This window comes from Thermobia domestica, chromosome 13 (assembly GCF_964235325.1).
Source record: "Thermobia domestica chromosome 13, izTheDome1.hap1.1, whole genome shotgun sequence".
NCBI classification, from domain to species: Eukaryota; Metazoa; Arthropoda; class Insecta; order Zygentoma; family Lepismatidae; genus Thermobia; species Thermobia domestica.
The window spans coordinates 206549218-206571863 of NC_137466.1; the positions used below are offsets into that span (position 1 = coordinate 206549218).

The 22646-nt window shown below is 33.0% G+C and overlaps 1 protein-coding gene across 1 annotated transcript in view; it reads left to right on the plus strand.

The window, feature by feature from the left end:
- LOC145667468 (sodium channel protein Nach-like) overlaps positions 1 to 22646 on the plus strand; it is an 88511-nt gene that overhangs the window by 40379 nt on the left and 25486 nt on the right. The window contains exons 5-6 of the mRNA XM_081734944.1: positions 19694 to 19823; positions 22045 to 22324. Coding sequence (XP_081591070.1) covers positions 19694 to 19823; positions 22045 to 22324 — 410 coding nt within the window. The remainder of the gene's footprint in view (positions 1 to 19693; positions 19824 to 22044; positions 22325 to 22646) is intronic.

A 22646-nucleotide genomic window follows, 5' to 3' on the forward strand; every position in this document is an offset into this window, starting at 1 on the left:
GAAAAAATGTATTCGAATAGTGCTAGTGTTTCATGTGTGTTATGTAATGGTGAAAACATTAATGTGAACTGTGTATTAAAAACTATAAAAGTATACTTACACAACAATAATCCAATGGAATGCGTGGAATGCAAGTTACATCTTCCTCATGAATGTAGACATTTTCATAATACTGGATCATTTGCAGTGAAGTATTTATCTCTTGACAAAACTCTTAGTGAACTCTTTGAAGTGTTTAAACAAGAACATAGTGAAATCTCATTTCGATGCTTTATGCATAAAACTTGTGATCTTTTACAAAATACAGAATTTGTTGGACAGATAATTCCGTTTTTTATTTTTCATACAAATGAAATTTCACCATGTGTAAATCAGTATATTATTGATATTCAAGGTTTTAAAATGTCTGATAACGAATTTATTATTCGTGAGTTTTGTTTAACTGCATGCGATGATACAGTAAATTTCCATTGCTTGGTAAAATCACCAGTTGAATATAATTTATTATCACTAGGATGTCAAAAACAAATTGACTGGTTAACATTAAATTTGCATGGATTGAAATGGAATAGCAAAACTGGATATACTGTATCATGCATACAAAACCTTGTATATCAATTATGCGCAAAGAATTCAACCTTTTATTGTAAAGGTTTAGAGAAATCTCTTTGGATTAAAAGAATATTTGCATTAGATAATGTCATTGATTTAGAAACAAAACATTGTCCTTCATTAAATGAATTATGTGGAAATACATTTAATGAATATTGTTCTTTTCACACAAGTATTGTAAAGAAATCAGGATGTGCATATCGTAATGCACAACAGTTGAATTATTGGTGGAAATATGAAAGATCAACAGCATTAACTAATGCATTATCAAGATTGTAATGAGGAATTGTAAATAAAATGGATGGATGTAAGTTTAAAAAAAATTATTGTAAATTAAAAATGTAAATTTAAAAAAAAATTTAAAAAAAATTAAAAAAAATATTTGTGTTTTCTTTTTAAAAATTTGTTTACATGTTTATAAAAAATGACATCATTCTTTTTCAAAATTTTCTTGTTAAACAATTTTAAACACTTTTCAAATGATTGAGTGCGAATAATATGATGCAGAAAATATAGGACAAAATAACCACATAACACAGAATTATCATGTTGATATTGTTGAATATTTGTAAAGTACATTTTGACAAAAAGTTTTTTATTTCCTTGGGAATGTCCATAGCAAGACTATCAAAGTAGTACCCATGTTTTTTCTTATTGATGTACACTGCAACCCAGTGGGAACCAGCAGAATCAGATGTATCAAGATTAATCACAAGTGCTGCAGGAGGTTTTACCGTTACAGGAAGTTTGTCAATAGGGTAAATTCCAGTAACACTTGCACCAGTCACTTTATCAGTTACTAACACTTAATAATTCATCACTATACATGATGAAGATTATTTTTTTTAATTGTAGTAGGTATGTAATTATCACAGTTATCACATGTAACACATAATCATACACTCACATATTCACTATACAGTAATGCTTCATGAACAGTACATCTATATTGTCCGAAACGATGCTTATTATGTGCACAACGATGAACGTGAAAACTTAATGCAGTATACTTTGGACAGTTTATTTCTTCCAAATTTGTAACTTCTCTTTGAAGAATTTCTTGAAGAAAACACTTTCTATTTATTCCGTATGTGTATATGGTTGTAGTATTTGAACAATATGTTTGAAGTATTTCCTTAAGATGTGAATATTCTACATCCCCTTCGTGCCAGGTAATGCCATACACATTCTCACCTAGATATTTGTTTGTGCTTATGATTGGCTCAGATAAGTTATTTAAAGGAAATGGTGGTTTAAAAACCCAATTTTGAAAAAAGGGAACGTCAGGATTTACAATGGCTAGCTCTTTTATAATAAACTCGTCTTCGTTATCATGATACGCCGAGAAGTGAACAACAACCCGCATTGTACTCAACTAAATAAATTAGAAGGTGTTATCAGTATAAATATTTCTGTCTTTGTCTATTTGTGCTAAAGAATCTAATTGTGCGTACACAATACATGTAACAGGTTCAGTTAAAGTTTCTGAAAATGATACTTTTAAATTTACAGGGGAATCGCGTACTACATCCCACGTGTTATCATCTAAAGTTCCTGTTGGAGATAGAATAAATGCATACAGAGCATATCCGTTTGGATACTCATCAAGAGTAACAGTATGTGAATAATTTTGATAATATATACCAGTACCTGAAATCAAAGTATAGTAACTTAGAAGGTATAAATTATTATTAAAATCAGGTGTGAGGGGGTTGGGAGGAAATGATTTTGAACCGACTTGTAATTGCAGTTTGTTAACCTTAAAGTTTCGAAATTCAAAGGGATTAAGATGTGATTTCCCATTGAAGGCTGTGTTGGAGATGAAACCAATAATCAGGCCTTTAGGAACATTACCCAGGAAAAGATTATCAAGGCTGTAAGACTTTACTTGTGCAGGTATATTTAATAGTATAAGATCTTGTTTCCACTCTCGTCAGAGGTAACTTGGCTGTTTCCGAACCCATTCGTGTATTTAATTGCATAGCTAAATCTGCAGCTACATCAATACGGCGTACATGAAGAATAATTTCCTCAAGTGCAACTTTATAACTTGTATTTTCAGCAGACATTAAGCAAAAATTATCTTTACTGCGATGTAGTTTTACACGCAAACTTACTTTGTTAGGAAGCATACGATCTAAACTTACAATATCTGTATGAAGACGGCCATACATTTCAAAAGATTTACTATTTTTCACCATATTAGCACGTTTTTGGAAACCAGCATTTGTATTATCTAATTTATTAAAATTTTTTGCAGTATCTTTATGCCACATGGCACATGCTAAATGTGTTTGAGAAGCATCATGAGAATAATTTAATAATGTTTCAATGTATGCACGATAAGGATAAGATCCTGATGAAGAACTAATTAATTTATCATTTAACGAAATATCAATTTGACTAAATAAAGAATGTAAGAAATTATTTACGGGTGCTACAACATCATCGTCAGCTAAAGTTGTACCATCAGCTTTAGTAATTTTACAACGTACATAAAGATATAGATATGCAGGATGAATAAATTCACCTGTTTCTCCTGGAATAACAAATTCAATAGGTCCTTCTGAGGTTAATGTGGAAATAGGACGATATTCAGCATTTGTAGTTGCTTCAATAGCTGTTTGTGTCATTGGTATAGAAAAGAAATCAAATTCATTGGTACAACATTCAAAACTTTGAATTTAGGAACGCCATTATGAAAAGATGTCCTGTATATGTTTACGTTTTGTTGGTGGTCCAAACTTTACAATTGCAGGAGCTTTCCTCTTGCGTGACCGTCTCTTGCCGTTACCAGTTAGCAACTGTCCAACTTTATTAATTGCTTTTGTCTTTATTACCAGCTTCTTTTACACGTGCACGAACCGATTCTTTAAATGGTCGATTTTCTAATACATCACCCGCAACTTGCATACCGGTTTGTAATGCTTGACGTCCTACAGTTTTTACACCTTGTTTAAGAAATGGTAAAGCAAAACGAAATAATCCTTTAAAGAAACTACCTATACCATGTCCCCTTTGATATACAGGTCCTGAAAAATATGGAATTCCGCGCCCACGATGATAAGTAACACGTCTTGCTCTCATTTTTTATTATTATTATTATTATTTAGAAGATGCCGGAGAGCGTTTAAAATGTAGTGTTACGGTCAGTGTCCCAGAACGAAATGGCAAATTTCGCCCTGCATGATCTTTTAATAGTATTTCAATTGTATTAAAACAAAATTTTGCAAGTGGCATATAATGAATATCTTCAAATGTAATTGTTTGAACTTTTCCATATTTAATATCAGAGATTGTTGCTATACGTAATAATGGTGCTTTTGTATCACCTAAAAATTGATATTGTATAATATCTGTATAAATAAAAATTTGATGTGGATATCCGATATCTATGTATGGTTGTTTGAATCCATGAGATTCTTTTACAAGATCTGATTTTTCAGAAAAACCTAATTGTAAAGCTAATATAGGCGACAATGTAACTGATTCTACATGTTCATCACATTCAACATGTACAACATTTGAAAAACTAAATCTTATAAAACTCGATATTGCGTTTAATTCTTCTAGTAAATGATGAATGGATGGATAATATCCAACAAGAATTTTACTTTTCATAGGTTCTGCATTTTTAAATTTGTACCATATAACGTTTTCACCCGCGGTAACATTATAACATGTTAATGGAATATGTACTTCACTTAATCCTACATACCAATCGGATTCTGATAAACGAATATTATTTTTTAATTGATTAATAAAATGTGTTGGACTATTTGTAGGATATACATCAGCACTAGCATTTGAAACTAATGTAATGTAAAAACTATCATCAATACTTTCAGAAATCATTTTCGTTTAAAGTGAAGTGTTAGGTTTGAAGTTCCAAAACGAAATGGTAATTTTAACCCGTGTTCATCTTTTAAGTTTACTTCTATTGTATCAAAATATTTCTTTTCAACTTTAACATAATGTGGTGTGTGAAATACAAAAGATTTTACATGACCGTGTTGTACATTATATACACAAAGTTTTCGAACTAATGGACCTATATTTTGTTGTTGTTTTACAATATCAATGCAAACATTAATTGTATTGGGAATATTATAATCTAAATCACATGGAAATTTTCCACGTGCTAATATTAAATCAACATTTTTAACTTTTGTGTATATAACATTTTTAACATCAAGCGTATTTTCATTAATAAATCCAAAAATCTGTTGTAAACCTGGTGTAACACCAATCATACATTGATCTTCTAATTTTAAAGAATGTTTAATAACAACTTGATTTTTATTTTGTAAATAGTGTAACATACGAACATTTTTAGGAATTAATTGTAGAATTGATTCAATTGATGAATAATATCCAGGTGTTATTGGAACATGGTAGCGTTCAACTTTATCATCGATAACACTAGTAATTATAATTTCTTCATTTTCACCAGCATTGTAAAAACTCCACGGAATATTAATTTGTGTTAATGCAACACCCCATTCCCCATCACTTAAATCAATAGGTTGTGCCAATTTAACTCGAAATGATGATGCGGTATTATTATCAAAAAGATTGCTACTTGCATTTGAAGGAAGAGTAACGTAAAAGTCGTGTGTAAAGTTCGAATTCATTTTGCAGACTGAATAGAATCTGATCTAATCCACGAATTCATACTTGATGGATATCCTAACCATTTTACATACATCCACCCTTTTTTACGTTTTAATACTTTTTCAATGAGATATGTTTTCTTTGAATTTATAATTACTTTTTGTAATTCTTGTGCATAAACTATTCCTTTAATTTCTTCACCGTTCCAATCTTTTAATTTGTAAGTGACAGGATCTGACTTAATACATTTGTCAACAATAAATATTTCTTGTGACCATTTAGGTAAATATCCTTTTTCTAATACATGTTTATACTTACTAACACGTACATAATCACCCTCATTAAATTTACATGTTATATTCTTTTTATTATTTTTATTTCCGTATAATGTTTCCCACACTTGATTTACATTGGAATCATTTACTTGTGCAGGTGCCATTTTAATACTTGAATGGTATGAATGATTATAATTTTTTACAATTTGATCTAATACATTAATATAACGATAAGTATTCTTTGCAGTAAAATAACGATACAATCTTTCTTTTAATGTACGTATAAAACGTTCTGCTAACGCGCATTTAATTTCAGAATGTACACTATAATGATTAATTTCATATTCTTTAAACAATTGTTTTACATGACGATTATAAAATTCACCGCCTAAATCTGTTTGTACGTTAAACACGGGTAACTTGAAATTTTTAAAAATTTTTGTTATTGCTTTTACCATTTCAGGACCTTTCTTTGTTTTTAACGGAACACAATATGCGTAACGTGAAAAAATATCAATACAACATAATATATATTTATAATTATTATTATACTTTGCAATATTTTGCATATCTGTTAAATCCATTTGTAATGTTTCATTTGGTGCACTAACATAATACTTTTTACGTTCAAAAACTTTACGAGCTGGTGCATGTAATGTATAAGCATCTTGAGAAGCTAACCAATTTTTAATTTTCTTTTTAGATAAGTTTGTTTTGCGTTGTAATGTTTGTATACTTGATAGAGAATCAGGATTTGAATAATCATAATATATTTTTGATAATTTTGTCATTTTTGTACATACTATATTCTTTCCACTGTATAAATAAATTAGCAACTACTGCGGGACTAGTAGATTTTCTTACTTTACGAATACGATGTCTACTACTACTACTACTACTACTACTACTATTCACTTTTGATGCTGGTGTGCTAATAGGTGTACCAATAAATTCTTTAGGAACATTAAGATCTTCTAATAAATTTTTAAATTCATGAATACCTAAAGGATTTCTTGAATATTTTCTTTTACGAACAACATCATTTACTAAATCTATAATATTTGAACCTGGTATTGTTTTTCCTTGAATACGTACAATGCCAGACTTATCCCACTGAATTTTATCAGAACTTGTCAACTGTTTTAATAATAGATCTGTTTTCCTACGAAGTGTTTTCGGTACTGATTGTAAAATGTCTGATACAAATGGTAAAATAGAAGTATTGCTATCTTGTTTGGAACTTGATGATAATTTTTCTTCTTTTTCTTCTTCTTGAATGATAGGTAAAGTAATAGGCTTATGTGAAGAAGAAGATGTATACTGTAAATAACGATGCAAAGCTTGTTGATATAATTTCCACTTTTGTTGTACACTAAGATCACGGCGTTTTAAGATATTATTCATTTCTTCATCTAAACGTGACTGATGTGAATCTATGGATTTAAGATTTGATTGAATTTCATGTACAGCATTTTCAGGAACTAAAATCATTTTACGTAACTCTGACATATTTAACGACTGAAAATACTACTTCCTACTGCTGCAAGAAGTGGTCCCAAGATGAACGGTAAAAGCGCACCACCTTTTTGTAGTAACAACTTCTTCTTTTTATTCAATGCAGTACGCTGCTGAGATAGATCTTTTTATGTCTACGTAAACGTTGCTTCTGACGAGAATTTAAAGGAATGTTTCCTTTTATTGTGTTTTTAGCTTCTTGAGATATTGTTCTTATTAAATCCCCTGAAGCATTTTGTAAAATTTGTTTTCGTTTTGCATTTTTGCATTTGCACAGAGCACGGAGCGTGCTGTAGTGTTGTTTCACCTTCAACATCTTGATGCTGACTAAACAAAAATTTCTGTATGCATGTCTTTTACGTTAGCGTACACATGCATGATTTCATTCGGAAAAATATTTGTACGTATTCGCAATGCATCGTTTGTTTTTTGTGTCAAGTCAAATAATAAATAAGTGTGAGGCTCCCGTGTTACTTCTTCGAACACACTCACGACTTCTTTACTATACCGAGGCATAATTTGCCTTGCTAAATATTGTATTTGTAATTTATCACGTGGATTTTTAAATACTATAATATAATGTGCATTTAAACTAATATCACGTGCATGTTTTCCTTTTGGAAATAAATTTTGAATAATAAATATTACAGTTAACTTTTTATGATGTGCATACTTTGTAAATAAATTAGCAACATCGCCATTAGTTTCCGACATTAAATCATCAAGTATTAATAATGAATTTTCTTTAATTTCAAAATTATTCATGTCAGGTATTCCCTCTACAAAACGTATTTTTGCATTTGCATCTAATTTTGGTATTACTGCACCATAACACCAAACAATATCATTAAATTTTATACTAAACATTTGATCACATTCATTAAGTAAACGATTTACAAAACAAGTTTTACCAGCCCTTGAAGGACCAGCAATTAAAATAGTAGAGGGATGTTGAAACTTTAACATCTTGTAATCAAATGAATGCATACAATAGAGACTCTGCTTTATATACACACTCACACTCATACATTCACATATTTTCGAACATGTGAGGAAATAAAAAAGATAAAATAATCACCATCTCCTTTAGCCTAACAGGTAGGATTCAAATATTTCATTTTTCCAAGTTATATATATTTCTCAATGTAAGTTTCTATTAGTCAAATCCATTTGTATAATATCTTTTTTATTCTATCACATATTGCTCGAGTAAATTTATTACGAGAGGTTAAATTAATAAAAACCGAACCGTTAAATTTATTAGGAGAATATCTTTTTTATTCTCTCACATATTGTTCGTGTAATATATTCAATATTAATTTAATCACTACTGCGAAAGTACGTGATACAAAATGACGTATCAACAGATTTAATTCAAATCAAACCAATTCAAATTTCCATTATTATTTTTAAAAATAGACAGTATAAAGTCTCTACAGACACGCATACAAACTCGAAAAAGACCACATCACCTTTCCATGTCAGCACAACTAAAAAAAGAAATATAACAACTTTCCAAACACACGTAACCATGTCATCAAACCCTAATGACCTAACCCAACAGGCTGCCAACACAGCCCATGACTTTCTATATTAATTATAGTACATAACGGTACCCGTAGAATACTTTGTCTGCAACTACTCTGGTTCTATTCACATCTTTGTAAACAGGGCGCAACCAATCATTTAATTCAGGGATCATTTCAGGTTGTTTCGGGTACTTTTGTTCATGTTGTGGTCAAAATAGTTCCGAAATAATTAACACTACAGTACTTACCTTAAGCAATTTTTTGTAAAAGAAAAAGTGCAGAATAATTAAAAGACTCCAAAGGACAAATATAACAAACACCTTCTTCGCCTTTATTCACGCATCTATAGCTAATCTTGTTGCTATCGGTAATGATGTATTACGTGTGTCTCTCAACGGAAACTCTGCGAACTAAAGGACATCAAGTTTGTAGTTGTTCTTCGTTAGAGGGCAAGGGTAACATAACAATGCAGGATTATGAGGTAGTGAGTACGCTGTATTTCCAAACTCTTCATCACTTGCGCTGATTAAAACGAACAAACAGAAAAAAAGAACGTAAAAACTGTTTTGAACTAATAATGCTTCTCTACAGATGAACATTTTGTTTGCAGCAAAAAGTCGCTAAACGTGTAAGTAGGTAAATCGTCATTTAAAAATCACCCAAAAAAGTCTCCAATCGGAAAAAAATTTTTTGTCGCTATCGTAGGGCGACCATACGTCCCGTTTTGACCGGGACAGCCCCGTTTTAGGGGCGTGTCCCGGCCGTCCCGTCAGTAGATGGAGAAAAGTAGTATTCGTCCCGTTTTATGTAAATGAAAAAGTAAATAACAAACCCAGTACCTTTACTCCTTTTAAAAGTATTAATAATTAATAATAACAAAGAGGCAAAAATTGAACTGAAATTCCCTATATTAAACATACTCTATAGTTCGCAGTACTGCTCGAAAGGCAGCAGAGGTTTTAGCAGTTGGTTGTGTGTTAAACAAACTTCAACGTGTCTTTCCTTTTTCATAAGTACCCGCTCTGTAACGAAGAGAGAGAGGGGGAACTCGGATATCAAGGCACTGATAAGAACAAAGGTAAATCTAAAAGTCTAGGGTTGCAAGAACCTGTCCCGTTTTTAACTGAAAATTTTATGGTCACCCTACGCTATCGTTGAGGTCGAATTCCCCTTATTTAGCGACTTTACCCAAAATTGGCAACATTGACCCCCACCGAACAACAGCCCGTCATCTTTAGCCTAGCCAGCACAATAGTGGGACGTAAAACTTAAAGATTTCATTTCGAACAACACTCCCAGAAACCTACTCTTATACCATTCCCAAAACACCCTTTCGTACAGTTCTCCCTATTCGAAAAAAATTGTAAATAGCAGTGTTCATACATAAATATGAAACCCAATTTCCAGGAATTTTCCAGGTTTTCCAGGTATTAATTTTGCAATTTCCAGGTCTAGTGGAAGAAACTAATAACACGAGAACACACAAATTTTAAGAATACTATATTTATATATTTGAGAATGGCCACCCTTCTCCCTAATGAACGATTGCAATTAAATATTGAGTCACAAGAAAATAAATAATTAAAATAAATAAAATTTAAGTTGAAAAATATTAAGTTGAGAAGCCTACTAAGGGAATTATACAATACTTTTGTTCTATACTTGAATACATTCAAAATATACAAAAATATTGGGTTGGGGAAGAAAAAAGGGCCCGCGAGATTTTAACTGATTCTTGAGTATTCGACGACAGAAATAGATTACTGAAAGAATTTTCAAAATCTACGCGGGTAAACATGCAGATAATCATATTTTCATGTACCGATTCAAAATGGGGAAGAAAAAACGACCGCGAGATTTTAACTAGTTCTTGTAGTACTCAACGAGAGAAATCGACTAGTGAAGGAATTTTCAAAATCGGCGCAGGCAAACATGAAGAAAATCGCATTTTCATGTACCAGTTCAAAATGGGGAAGAAAAAAGGGCCCGCGAGATTTTAACTGATTCTTGTAGTACTCGACGAGAGAAATCGATTAGTGAAGGAATTTTCAAAATCGGCGCAGGCAAACATGGAGAAAATGGCATTTTCATGTACCCGTTCAAAATGGGGAAGGAACAACGTCCCGCGAGTTTGAACCGCTACGATGTATGTTCACGAATGTGCCCGTCTTCTCAAATTTAGTTAATTACTGTGACACTGAAACATGTGACATAGTCACATTGTGGATGACTCTGCAATCGGTAACCACTGCACATATACTCCTCCCGCCCCATAGTTTGATTATTTCGATCCATTCCTCACGTGCTAACGGCATGGTTCAACATCTGCAAGAAAGAGGTAAATGTAACGTTCAATTGGCAATAGCTTTTCACCAAATTAAGCTGCATGAAATCTGATTGTATATTTGACATACTGAGAAAATTCTAGCCCGTGGCCATATGTATCACATATCCCACCAGTTCATAAAAATTTTGAACACAAAATTACGGTCGTCCGTGTGACGTACTCCCAAAAGGCCTAATGTGTATCACCCACCTCACATTCAATGAAACCACATCCGTGTAGAATTTAGAAAGGATCTTCTTATGATGTATACAGGATGTCTCAAACGTTCCCTGACATAGGGTAACTCTGTTATTATCAGAGTTACAACAAAATGTAAGAGGAAAAACATCTCGAAATATGACGTTTTCAATCTAAAGTGAACACTTTTTTAAAAAATCGGACGAGATGTTTGTGCTGTATACTCTTTATGCACCCAATTTTAAATGAAAATGCAACGTTGTCATTTACCTGGACCCACAACATAAGTGAATGAAGTTACTGTTTGAAACGGGACCTGGCCATCGACATGTTAGCGTAAAAGACAGTAACTTCACTCACTTATGTTGTGAGTCCAGGTAAATGGCAACGTTGCATTTTCATTTCACATTGGGCGCATAGAGAGTGTACAGCGCAAACGGGTCATCCGATTTTAAAAATTCCTTCACTTTAGAATGAAAACATTATTTTGGAGATACTTTCCAAAGTAGTATAATTTAGTTTGTTTAAATTTACAATTTAATACAAGTAGATTCGGATTTACATGCGTAGGATTTTGTATGCATCTAATTAATGAATTCTTTTATATTCATGCTTAACTTAGTGACTTGGCTTTGGACTGCAACTGATTATTGTAACCCATTATTGCTTGAGAAGAAACAAGATATCCGAATCTTCATTTGGAGAAATCAAAGGTCTATTGGAAAGCTGGGGATTACAATCATTAATTTCTACATTTCAAGGTGCGTAAATTATATATTCTGTGTTTATTGTTAAATTACTATTATTGGGTTTAGAATCAATCAAGCACTTCATGATATTTCATGGGGATCAAGATGGGTGCCGGATAGATAAGTATTTGAGCGTCAGGCTCTTATTTCTTTTCAATTTAATATTAAATCAATGATTATTTTTCCCCCTCATTATTCCACCAAATCGTATTCCAAGATCATATATCCATTGTTGATCGATATATCCATATTTTTTTATCTCTTTCATATTTCTATATTTTCGATTTTTGATATTGTTTATATTTCGATATTCCTGTATTTTTCGATATTTCGAACAAGTTTCGATAGTTTGTCGATATCGATTATCTATATCTGAATTCGGATATCCCAAAGCCCTATCGAACCTCCTCCGAAATGAAGTTTTTGCTATGGACCTCATTAGGGATGCGCACGAGACAAGACGAGACAACGAGATAGAGCTCTTCCAATAGAAACGGATCCAGTTTTCGAGACGAGACATAACTTTCGCGGCACCTTTTCGAGAGGAGACAATCTCAAATCTTTTCTCTTGCGCATCCCTAGACTTGATCATGAGTTATAAAAAAAAATTAATGAGAAATAACATGTAAATACAATATAAGTAGCTAAAACATTTTTGTTTTCATTCTTCATTAATGCATTGTTATTAATCTCAGAGGGGCGCGGTGGCTCAGTGGTAGAGCGTTCACCTCCGGTGCTCGGGGTCCCTGGTTCGATCCCAACTCGCGCCGTGTGGACTTTGTGGTGGACAAACACCGTGCTTGTGGGTTTTCTCGGGGTTCTCCCGTTTTCTCCCACTTTCTTCATTCCACCATTTCACTCATTTCTCATTATCACAGTCTCCTTTAGCCTAACCGGCATAACCGTGAGACGTTAAACTTAAAGATTTCATTTTTTATTAATCTCAGCATTTTATAGTGTATTCTTAAGCTTAAGGTGATGTATAATTAAATTTTGAATTCAGTTAACTTATTTTGTTTCTCAGATTGTTTTTAAAATGTATGTACAAACGTTTATTTTCATTCTTGAGAGTTTAAAGTGACGTATAGTTATTAAACATAGTATTTAATATTGTACTCTTAACGTGGAAGTGATATACAGTTAACTTTTGAATTCAGTTAACATTTTTCTTTCTGAAATATCTTTAAAAAGTATGTAAAAGCGTTTTTATTTTCTTTCTTGAGTGTTAAAAGTGATGCAAAGTTATTAAGCTTACTACTTTATATTGTATTCTTACCCTAAACTGATACAGAGTGCGTTTTTGAATAAATTATGTCAAGTTATTTGAGTGACGAACTCTGGTAGAAAATCCTGACTACTACTGGAACATTTTGATTTTAAGGTGACGACTACTGGTGCAAGGATTTTAAAATATTGTTTTTCCTTCTACTCTTTTTTGAATTCTGACTACATGGTCATTATAGGAAGGATCAGTGAGTCTTTCCAACTATGGTACAGCTCCGACAGATTCACGATGCTCAGGGAAGAGACAAAATAGTATGTTTTCAACCTTAAAGTGAGAACCACTGGCGTTTTTACCTTGCTATGCAAAAGTAAGTGAGTACTCCAATGGGGTTCCAATGCGGTACCTAATTTCTGCATTTTAGATATATGGAAATACATGTCTCTAAAATGTAAAGACCTGATTTTTTTGGGAGGGGGGAAATAAACTATAGGTATGTGGGACTTGCATACTTGACGCTACAATTCGGAAATTGAATTAAAATATGACTAATGGCTATCAAGATGTTGTCAAATAAAGGGAGGACCAACACAGTTAAGGGGTTTTCGTGTTAGATGCTAAAATTTCCGAAATCGGTCATGGAAAGTTAATAAACACCAGTAGCAATTTCATCTTAAAGTAATTAGATATCTTCATGGGGTGTTAGAACATCATGGAGTCTACCAAAATTAAATTTTAAAAACTTTTGAAAATATAATCTGACATTTGTAAACAGTATTTGAAATATGTGTTTACCCAAAACTTCCAGCTAGTACATCTAACATCTGGAGAAACACTGTGAAATAAAAGCTTATGAGATCTTGAAATTTCGGAAACAATTATTGGTCGCAACAAAATTAAATAAGATGGTACTTCTATGGGTTAAATCAGTACCTCAGTACAATTTCGATCGAAAGATTAGTTCAGTCCTAGGTTTTCTTCAGGCAATTCCAAGGGTTCATCGAGCTGTGCAAAAGAATGAAAATTCGCTGTCAATATCTAAGATAGTAACTAAGATATAAGGAATTATATATTTTATGACGTAAAAATAGAGATCTTTATGGATTTGTACTTTTGGGTCTTTCCTATAAGAAAAACATTCAGAAAACTACTGTATATACCTTAATAGACAATTCAGTGGGCGGGGACACAGTAGCTTAGTGGTAGGGTATTTAACTAATCTTTTTTTGCAGAAACTATTCGAGTATTCACTTAACCCATAGAAATACGATCATACTTAACTCCCTATTTAATTTTAAAATTAAATAAAAGGAAATATTTCAGTGTAGCGACCCACGATTATACATTTTAGTCTCAGGGAGATTATGATTAAAACAAGTGAATGTTGTTGACAGAATTGATGAAATGCAAAGGTGGGAGGAAAGAGAGTACCCCGAGAAAACCCACGAATACGATGTCCACTACAAATTGACTTGGCCGTGGATCGAACCAAGAACCCAATACACCAGAGGTAAGCACTCTACCACTAAGCCACCGTGCCCTCGCCCATTTAATTGTCTATTAAGTTATATACGGCTGTTTTCTGAAATTTCTTCTTCTTACAGCAAATACTCAAAAGTACAAATCCATGTGGGTCTCTATTTTTACGACGTCATAAAATACATAATTCCTTATATCTCGCTTGCTATATTAGATATTGACAAAAAATGTTCACTTTATTTCAGAGCCCGATGAACGCTTGGAATTGTCCAAAGAAAATTTAGAGCTGAATTAATCTTTCGATCGAAATTGTACTGACGAGTCTGAGGTACTCACTTAACCCATATAAGTACCATCTTATTTAACTTTTGTTAGGATCAATAATTGTTTTCTGAAATTTCAAGATCTAATACGCTTTTATTGTATGGTGTCTCTCTAGCTGCTAGATGTACTAGCTGGAAGTTTTAGGTAAATACGTATTTCTAATACTCTTTACAAATGTCAAAATATATTTTCCAAAGCTTTTAAAATTTAATCTTGGTAGACCCCATGATGTTCTTAAACTCCATGGAAATACCTAATTATTTTAAGATGAAATTGCTACTGATGCTTATTAACTTTCCATGACCGGTTTCGGAAATTTTACCATCTAACACGAAAACCCCATAACTGTATGGATCCTCTCTTTATTTGACAATATCTTGATAGTCATATTTTAATTAATTTTCTAAATTGTACTGTCTAATATGCAAGCTCCACGTACCTATGGTGTCGCTTTTTATTTCACCATATTTCAGTAACTGTTAGGCGTACCTACTTGCGGTTTCGGTAAACACACACCTCTAACGTTCTTTAAAACGTTATTAAGACATATTTTAGAATATTTAGAAACGAGAGTTCTGCGAATATCATGGTACCCGAAAACCCCCATCAGGGCGTGTGTGTAGTGTATTTCATTGAAACTACTTTTGAGGTTGTTGTAAGCCCTCGTAATTACGTTTCCGAAACTGCACCACCTAGTACGCAAACCCCACACTTCTATGGTGTCGCTCTTTATTTTCCCATATCTCAATATCCCTAAGGCTTACCGAGTTCAGGTTTTCGGTAAACAAATGTCAGTTCCCTACATTTTAGAGACATACATTTCCACATATCTAAAAAATACAGACATTAGGTACCCTATGGTACCCCGAACACCATTGGGGTACCCACTTACTTTTGAATAGTAATACATTTTGAGTTGTTGTTCAGCATCAATAAACACTTCATAGTTTTTCTACGTGCAACCCAAAAGTCCATACCTGACCGAACAGATTTTGTCCATTTAATCTAAAAAATGTTAAGATACTTTGTATTGTTAAGTACAACCAAGTTAAGCACACTGAATTTAATATTTTAAATATTTTCTGATTTTTGTTTCAGGTATATCGTGCATCAAAACAAAACCAGGATTCTGCTTGGAAGACAGTGAAAAGAAGCAGTGTAGGTTTTGGCTAAACGTACATCCTTTCTGAAGACAGACCCAATTGTATTTACATTCTTTTGTACGAATATATAACCCTAATAAAGATCTGTACTACAAATTATTTCTTTTTTCCATAAATTAGAATAAAATATTATCTCTGTTTAAAGAAAATGTTTGTTAGTGTTAAGTCATTTCAACTCTTTTTCTCTGTAATAAGAACATTATCCCTCGCAATATTTTTTATCTTTGTACTATTACGATTGGATGAAGTAAAATTCTATACGAAGCACTATTATTTCAGACATGCATTAAAAACTAATGTATTGTTCTGTATGTAAGGCAATGTGTATACTGAACATGTCTAGAGAAGGTGTTGTTTTAATATAGAATCTATAACTCAGCTTTTCAGCAGTCAACTTTATTGGGAATCCGAAGAAAGAAGTAAAAAAAAATGGACTTACCAACGTATGTGTTCGAATTCTGGACTAATCCAAATTATCCAGAGAAATCATTATATATTTCTTTGTTGATATTTCAGATGTATCCTTTATCCAAGTCATATGAAACGGAGACTTCATACATCGCTATATTTTGTATGAACTATGTTCCGTATTTACTTAATCACTTTGTCACTTTCTCTAGGGTTGACAAAGCCGCAGGTGTCAATCGAATAGTTTAGTGTTTTACTCATGTCACCTTGTGACTAAGGTACGTTCTGTCGTTATATATATGGTACTGGGTTCAATTAGCGATAAAATACATTTTTAGCATTAAAAAAATACAAAAATCTACACGAAATAAGATACCATGATCTCTGACTTACGGATAACACCAAGCAACTAATGGTACTGAGTGTGATTGAGTTTACTAGTTACTATCTGGCTAAAATCAGTGTTCCTTTAGCTATACTTCTTTTCGTGCTCTGAATTGCAAAGGTTGAAATAACCGTTTTAAATTATTGTATATATATATATATCTTCTGAGTAATTCTCAGAATCATTGCCCTTTCTTTAAGCAAAGTATGAAACTGTTAAACTGCTCGTTGCTTAAAATGTTGCACTAAGAAGGATGCATCCCGGAAAGTCCAAATTTGCAGAATGTCTAGAGCAGGGAAAGATAAATATGTTTAGTCGATGGCTGCACAACGCCTCCGCTGTCACCACGTTGTCACAGCGAATACAGCGGACGTTTAAAAATATTCTGCACTTACTATTAGGTATCTGCCTGGGAACTTTGGTGCAGCTACCCAGTCTCCTTCTTGGTGTTGCATTTTTAATGGCGAGTACTGAGTAGGAATCATCTTGTGAGCGAATACGTTTTCGGTTGACACCATACTTTTAATTATTGCGACATTAAAAAAAAAGACAACTTACCTGTTAATTAAAATGTACAGAGATGTTATTTCTGGAAAATTCTATTCAGGCCCCTTGTGGTAACAACTGCACTTTAGAAGAAGATACTATTAAGGAAAAGAATGAGGTAAAATAATCTTTATATCGCGCAAACAATGAATGATAACAGCTTAATAAATGATTGTACGTAAATCTTGTTTGAGTTTGAATATAGGATTGTATATGGCTGTGCATTTTGCATTATTATTGAAGTGCTGCAACTAACTGCAAACCATATGATAAATTCTTACAGTAATATATCACATATTGATTTACTCTGTATGAAAACGAAAATAGTTTAACATATGGCTAACCTCCTTTGTGCCCATTATTTTAAAATTAACGCTTGTGTCACTTTTCAACACTTGGCTTTGCAGTAGCTTTCCAACGAATTAGCAGGAAGCCCAAACTTATAGGACACCCTGCAGGTAAATACATTTCTTTGGACAGTTTCACTGCTCCAAACTAAGATTTGAAAAGTGTAGAATTGTTTTTTTATTATTATTGGTACAAAGGAGATCAACCATATTTTAAGCTATTTTTGTTTCCATACAGAGAAAAAACAATATTTGATAACATTACAGTAAGAATGTATCATGCATTTTGCAGTATTGTGCAGCACTTTAATAATGGTGCACTATACGTACAATCTAGATCCTGCATATGTCCAATCCATATATTACAAGAAAGCAATATGTATGCGATACAGGTAAAATCCGTATATTTCATATGGACAACCTATTAGCTACATACATCCACTCCATACATTACATATGACCAACCTGTACGCGACATACGTACAATCTATATGCTGCATGCAGACAGTGTGTAAACTACAAATGTGCACTCTGTATGGTGCATACGGATATTCTGTATGCTGTATCGGGACAAGCTGTGTGCGACATAAGGAAAATCTGTATAATACATACGTACAATACGTATACTGTATCTAGTCGTATGTACGGGGCACAAGTATAATATAGATGCTGTCTTGAGGTTGAACGAAAGAAACATACGTACAGAACGTATATTGCATACTTCTTGAAATTATGCTCTGTCCTGATAGTCAGTGGGTGTCGTCATTATTAACCCACATGCTACATACGATCCTGACGTCACAAAGCTGGATATTACTTCCGTATATACTTGTTACTACAGATGACGTCACACGACTGACGTCATTGCACTTATGCAGACAGTACGTATAATACATACTTTTTCAGCTATACGTTTGCAGCAGGAGGTTATATACGGTTGTACGTTAAGTCCAGAAACTACAGGAATTACGAATGTAACCTACGTTTTTAAGTATGCCACCTACATTTTTTTTCTCAGTGTAGTATGAACAGAGGATTAAGGGAGGATATAGAATTTAATCTTGGAACGCTAAATCGATTGCAAAAATCGGCTTGTCGATATCTCTTACAACTTTTTGCTGTATGAGAATTAGTATTAAAACCAGAAGTACCAGTAAATTCAACCACTTCCGGTTTTGATAGAATGTGATGATATACATAATCTTGAGACGCTGTATCGATTGCAAATCATTTGTCGCTATCTATTACCGTTTGTGTTCTATAGCGATAAATATTGAAACAGAAATGGTTAAATTGAACAACTTCTGGTTTGAAAAGAGGGTCAATGGAGGAGACGGAATTTATTCCTGGCAGGCAGAATCAATTACAATAAATTTTGTTTCAATATCTCTTAGCGTTTTTGCTTTGTGGAGATCTGTATTGAAACCGAAAGTAATAGTAAATTTGAACGATTTCAATGATGAACTATTAATTATACAACCCTTCATCAAACATACAGGAAACAACCAGAAAAACTATTATTATTATACAAATATTCGGATCAACGTCCAATCGCCGCCACTGCCCACAAGCATCCAGAAATGTTCCAAATACATGGTGCCCTCAAGTTGCACGACAACGCACGCGCAAACATCACTCAAAGGACGCTACAGGGTCTTCGTACGTTTCAATTTGAAACTTTTCCTCATCCATTGTATTCTCCTGACGTCTATCCCACCAACTTCCAGCATCTCAATAACATTTTGGAAGGGGAGACCTTGCTTGGGGATCGGATGGTGCAACGTTCCGTTCAGGATTTCTTCGCATCGCAGGGTCTGGACTTCTTTTGCCACGGAATCCATTGTTGGCCGAGCGTTGGCAAAATGTGATTTAGACGACGGCTATTTTGATTAACCAGTTATTGTAGTTTTCGTTGTATTAGCCTTTGGAAATGACTCATTTGAAGCGTACATTTCATCCGCATCAACCTAATAACATATGACCTTTCTTTTGTTATTTCAGCAATTACAATGATGGTAATCAAAAGCCTTACCGTCTCAGTGGATCAGGCATTCACATCGGATTTACAGCCCTTTTGGATCCTCAAGTAGAGGAATACTTTGCAACATTGTTTTCGTTTGACGGATTTAAGGTAAGTTTATGACCGACAATTATCAGTCTTCTTTTTTAAATTTGTTTTCATCTATAATTGAGCTATTACAAAGGTTTTCAATGATAATATGCAATTAACTCAACTGTGAAGTTCAAACTGAATATAAGATGTTTGAGACCGAGCACAAATAGGTCTGAGAATATTAATATTTATCTTATTGATTTGAATAGCTGAGAAACTCTTAATAGCTATTAGAAATAGTAATGGATCAATATTTGATCCTTGGAGTATACCAAATACAGTGGAGTATTTATGATTTTGTTTCGGGAGGTGCTATATTAACTTTATTCTTGGAAATGTGAAAATTCTGCAAGATATTTCATTTACTTTAAAATAGTTAAATTAATTAATTAAAATAGTTTAATTAAATTTCAGGGAGGCTTAAGCCCGGAAGCCCCCTAAATACGCCACTGGCCAAATACCTCTTAAACTTACCTTAGTATCATGTGACCTCTTAAACTTACCAAAATAATTACAACTTTTGAAGTGGGAAACAATTAGTAATATCAAAGGCTCCATTTTCATTTTGTCTCCTGTGCCATTCTTCACCGCAGTGTCTTATGATTTCAGTTGGGAAGAATTGAGTCACACTATTATATATCTATATATCTATATCTATATATCTATATATCTATATCTATCTATCTATCTATCTATCTATCTATATATATATATATATATATATATATATATATATATATATATATATATATATATATATATATATATATATATACAGTGAAACCTCTAAACAACGGTCATCGATGGGGAAGGAATATTTGTCCTTCAATGGAAAGAAGGGAGTTTACACAATATTAAGTTACTTATAGCTCATGTGGTAATAATATGCAATATGTAATAAATGCATTAGCTGTAAATATAGGTTAATATCGAAACACCGTACTCAGTGTTCTAAATACTGGGAAAACATCTCTCTTTGCAAAGAAACAAAAGTATCATCGAGTAACGTGTTTATACGGGTGTGTACTGCGAAATGCTTGTGTAATAATTTTTCTTCAGTCATGCTTTTATAAATGTCCGTTAATTCACTTACAGATTGCATTTAAAGCGACCCAATGAGAATAAGTAACATTGTTACTAAAAACTGAGATTGTACACACAACTAGAACTAACCAATCATAATACAGTTTCTCGAATGCCGAAACTCTTGGCAGTGATGCTAGTTTATGCTACGAACTGGGGCATTATGACGAAAGACGGTGGTAAAGTTTAAGTCCCACACACAAAGTTTTATATATATATATATTACACAAGCCTTCCGCGACCTGGTTTGATGGTATCATTGTATAAGATAACATTAAAGTAATAACAGAAGATCTAAAGCACAAACATATTGTGGAGATAAAAGCACATTATAATAATCCACAGACACGCAATAATGCTCTCTTAAACAATGATTATAGTAGTATATATATAGTAAACCAAAATTAGATAAATTTTATTTTAAAAAGGGAATTTTTGAGCATTCCTGAGGGAAATTTTAACTTGAGGTCCAGCTAGCATCACTGACTCATGGCGCTTAATGCATTTGTTAACTAAAAGTCTGCAACAGTTGTCTGTCATATGTAAGTCTGTGGAAGTTTATGATACGAATTTGCTTCTGTTGCTGGATCAATTGAAGATTTTGCATTTTCAGATTGTAGAAAGTGCTTCTATGCTAAGTACTTATGAGCTGGGAATAATTCCTGTCCGTTATGAAGAGGTTACTGAAACGTTGTGGATAAATGAAGACTGTCCATGTCCATATCTGAGAGTATCTGTACAAGGGAGGGTTCCCTCCCATAATATAACTTCTCCGGTACAGAAAAGTTTGTCCATAGGTATATTATGGAGGTGTCTGCTATTGAGAGGTCCGTTAAGGATGGTTTCGCTGTATATATTTTTTTTAAACTTATACTTCAAACTAGCGCTACAAACTTACGCTAGTTAAAAGCGATAAGGTAATCGGACTTTCATCTTCTTCGCTGTAATACATGGCCTAGTTTATTGGATGTTACCGATAACAGAGTGCGAATCTTATGCTGTGGCACAGAGGCATGAGACAGTCAATAATAAAACATATTACCCAATAGATCAAAATAAATTGTACGTATTTGCCTATAATGTTATATAAATATACAGATATGTTTAGTTCTTTTTAGTGAAAGATACGTCATTAAGAAGTTATGCTTTCTTACAGGTGATGATTCATGATCCTTTTGACTTTCCGGATACATTAGCAGTAGAGAAAATAATTCCATCTAAGAAAGAAGTGTTTTTGGCGGTTATCCCTTGTACAACCTACAGTTCTGAAAACGTTCGAGGATTAAATCTACGCCAAAGGAAATGTTGGTTTGAGGACGAAATGAAACTTAGAAACACTGCAAAATATAGCTATGCAATCTGTATTACTGAATGCAAAATCAATGAATTCAAGAAGTTATGCAATTGTACGCCATTTTATTATGCAAGTGATAATGGTGAGTTATGTCTTTCAGTGAACTTAAGGTTTGTAATGTCGTATCGTCTCTAGCCGAAATTTTTCAAAGAAAATCATCATATTCAATTATAACAGTTGATTTTTTAAGAAATTAATTGAACAGTAGCACTAGATATTTATTACATACCGTACTTTGCAAATATTTCGGGGTTTAACGTAAAGCAGAACGTGTACAAATCAATTATAACTGCTATTCGTATTGTCGCAAATTAACACGCAAATTTTGCGTTGTTTTGACGCAATCCGTTACGGAATGATCTCCCTAGTCTGTTACTACACTGAAAATGCTTTGTTTCAGTGCA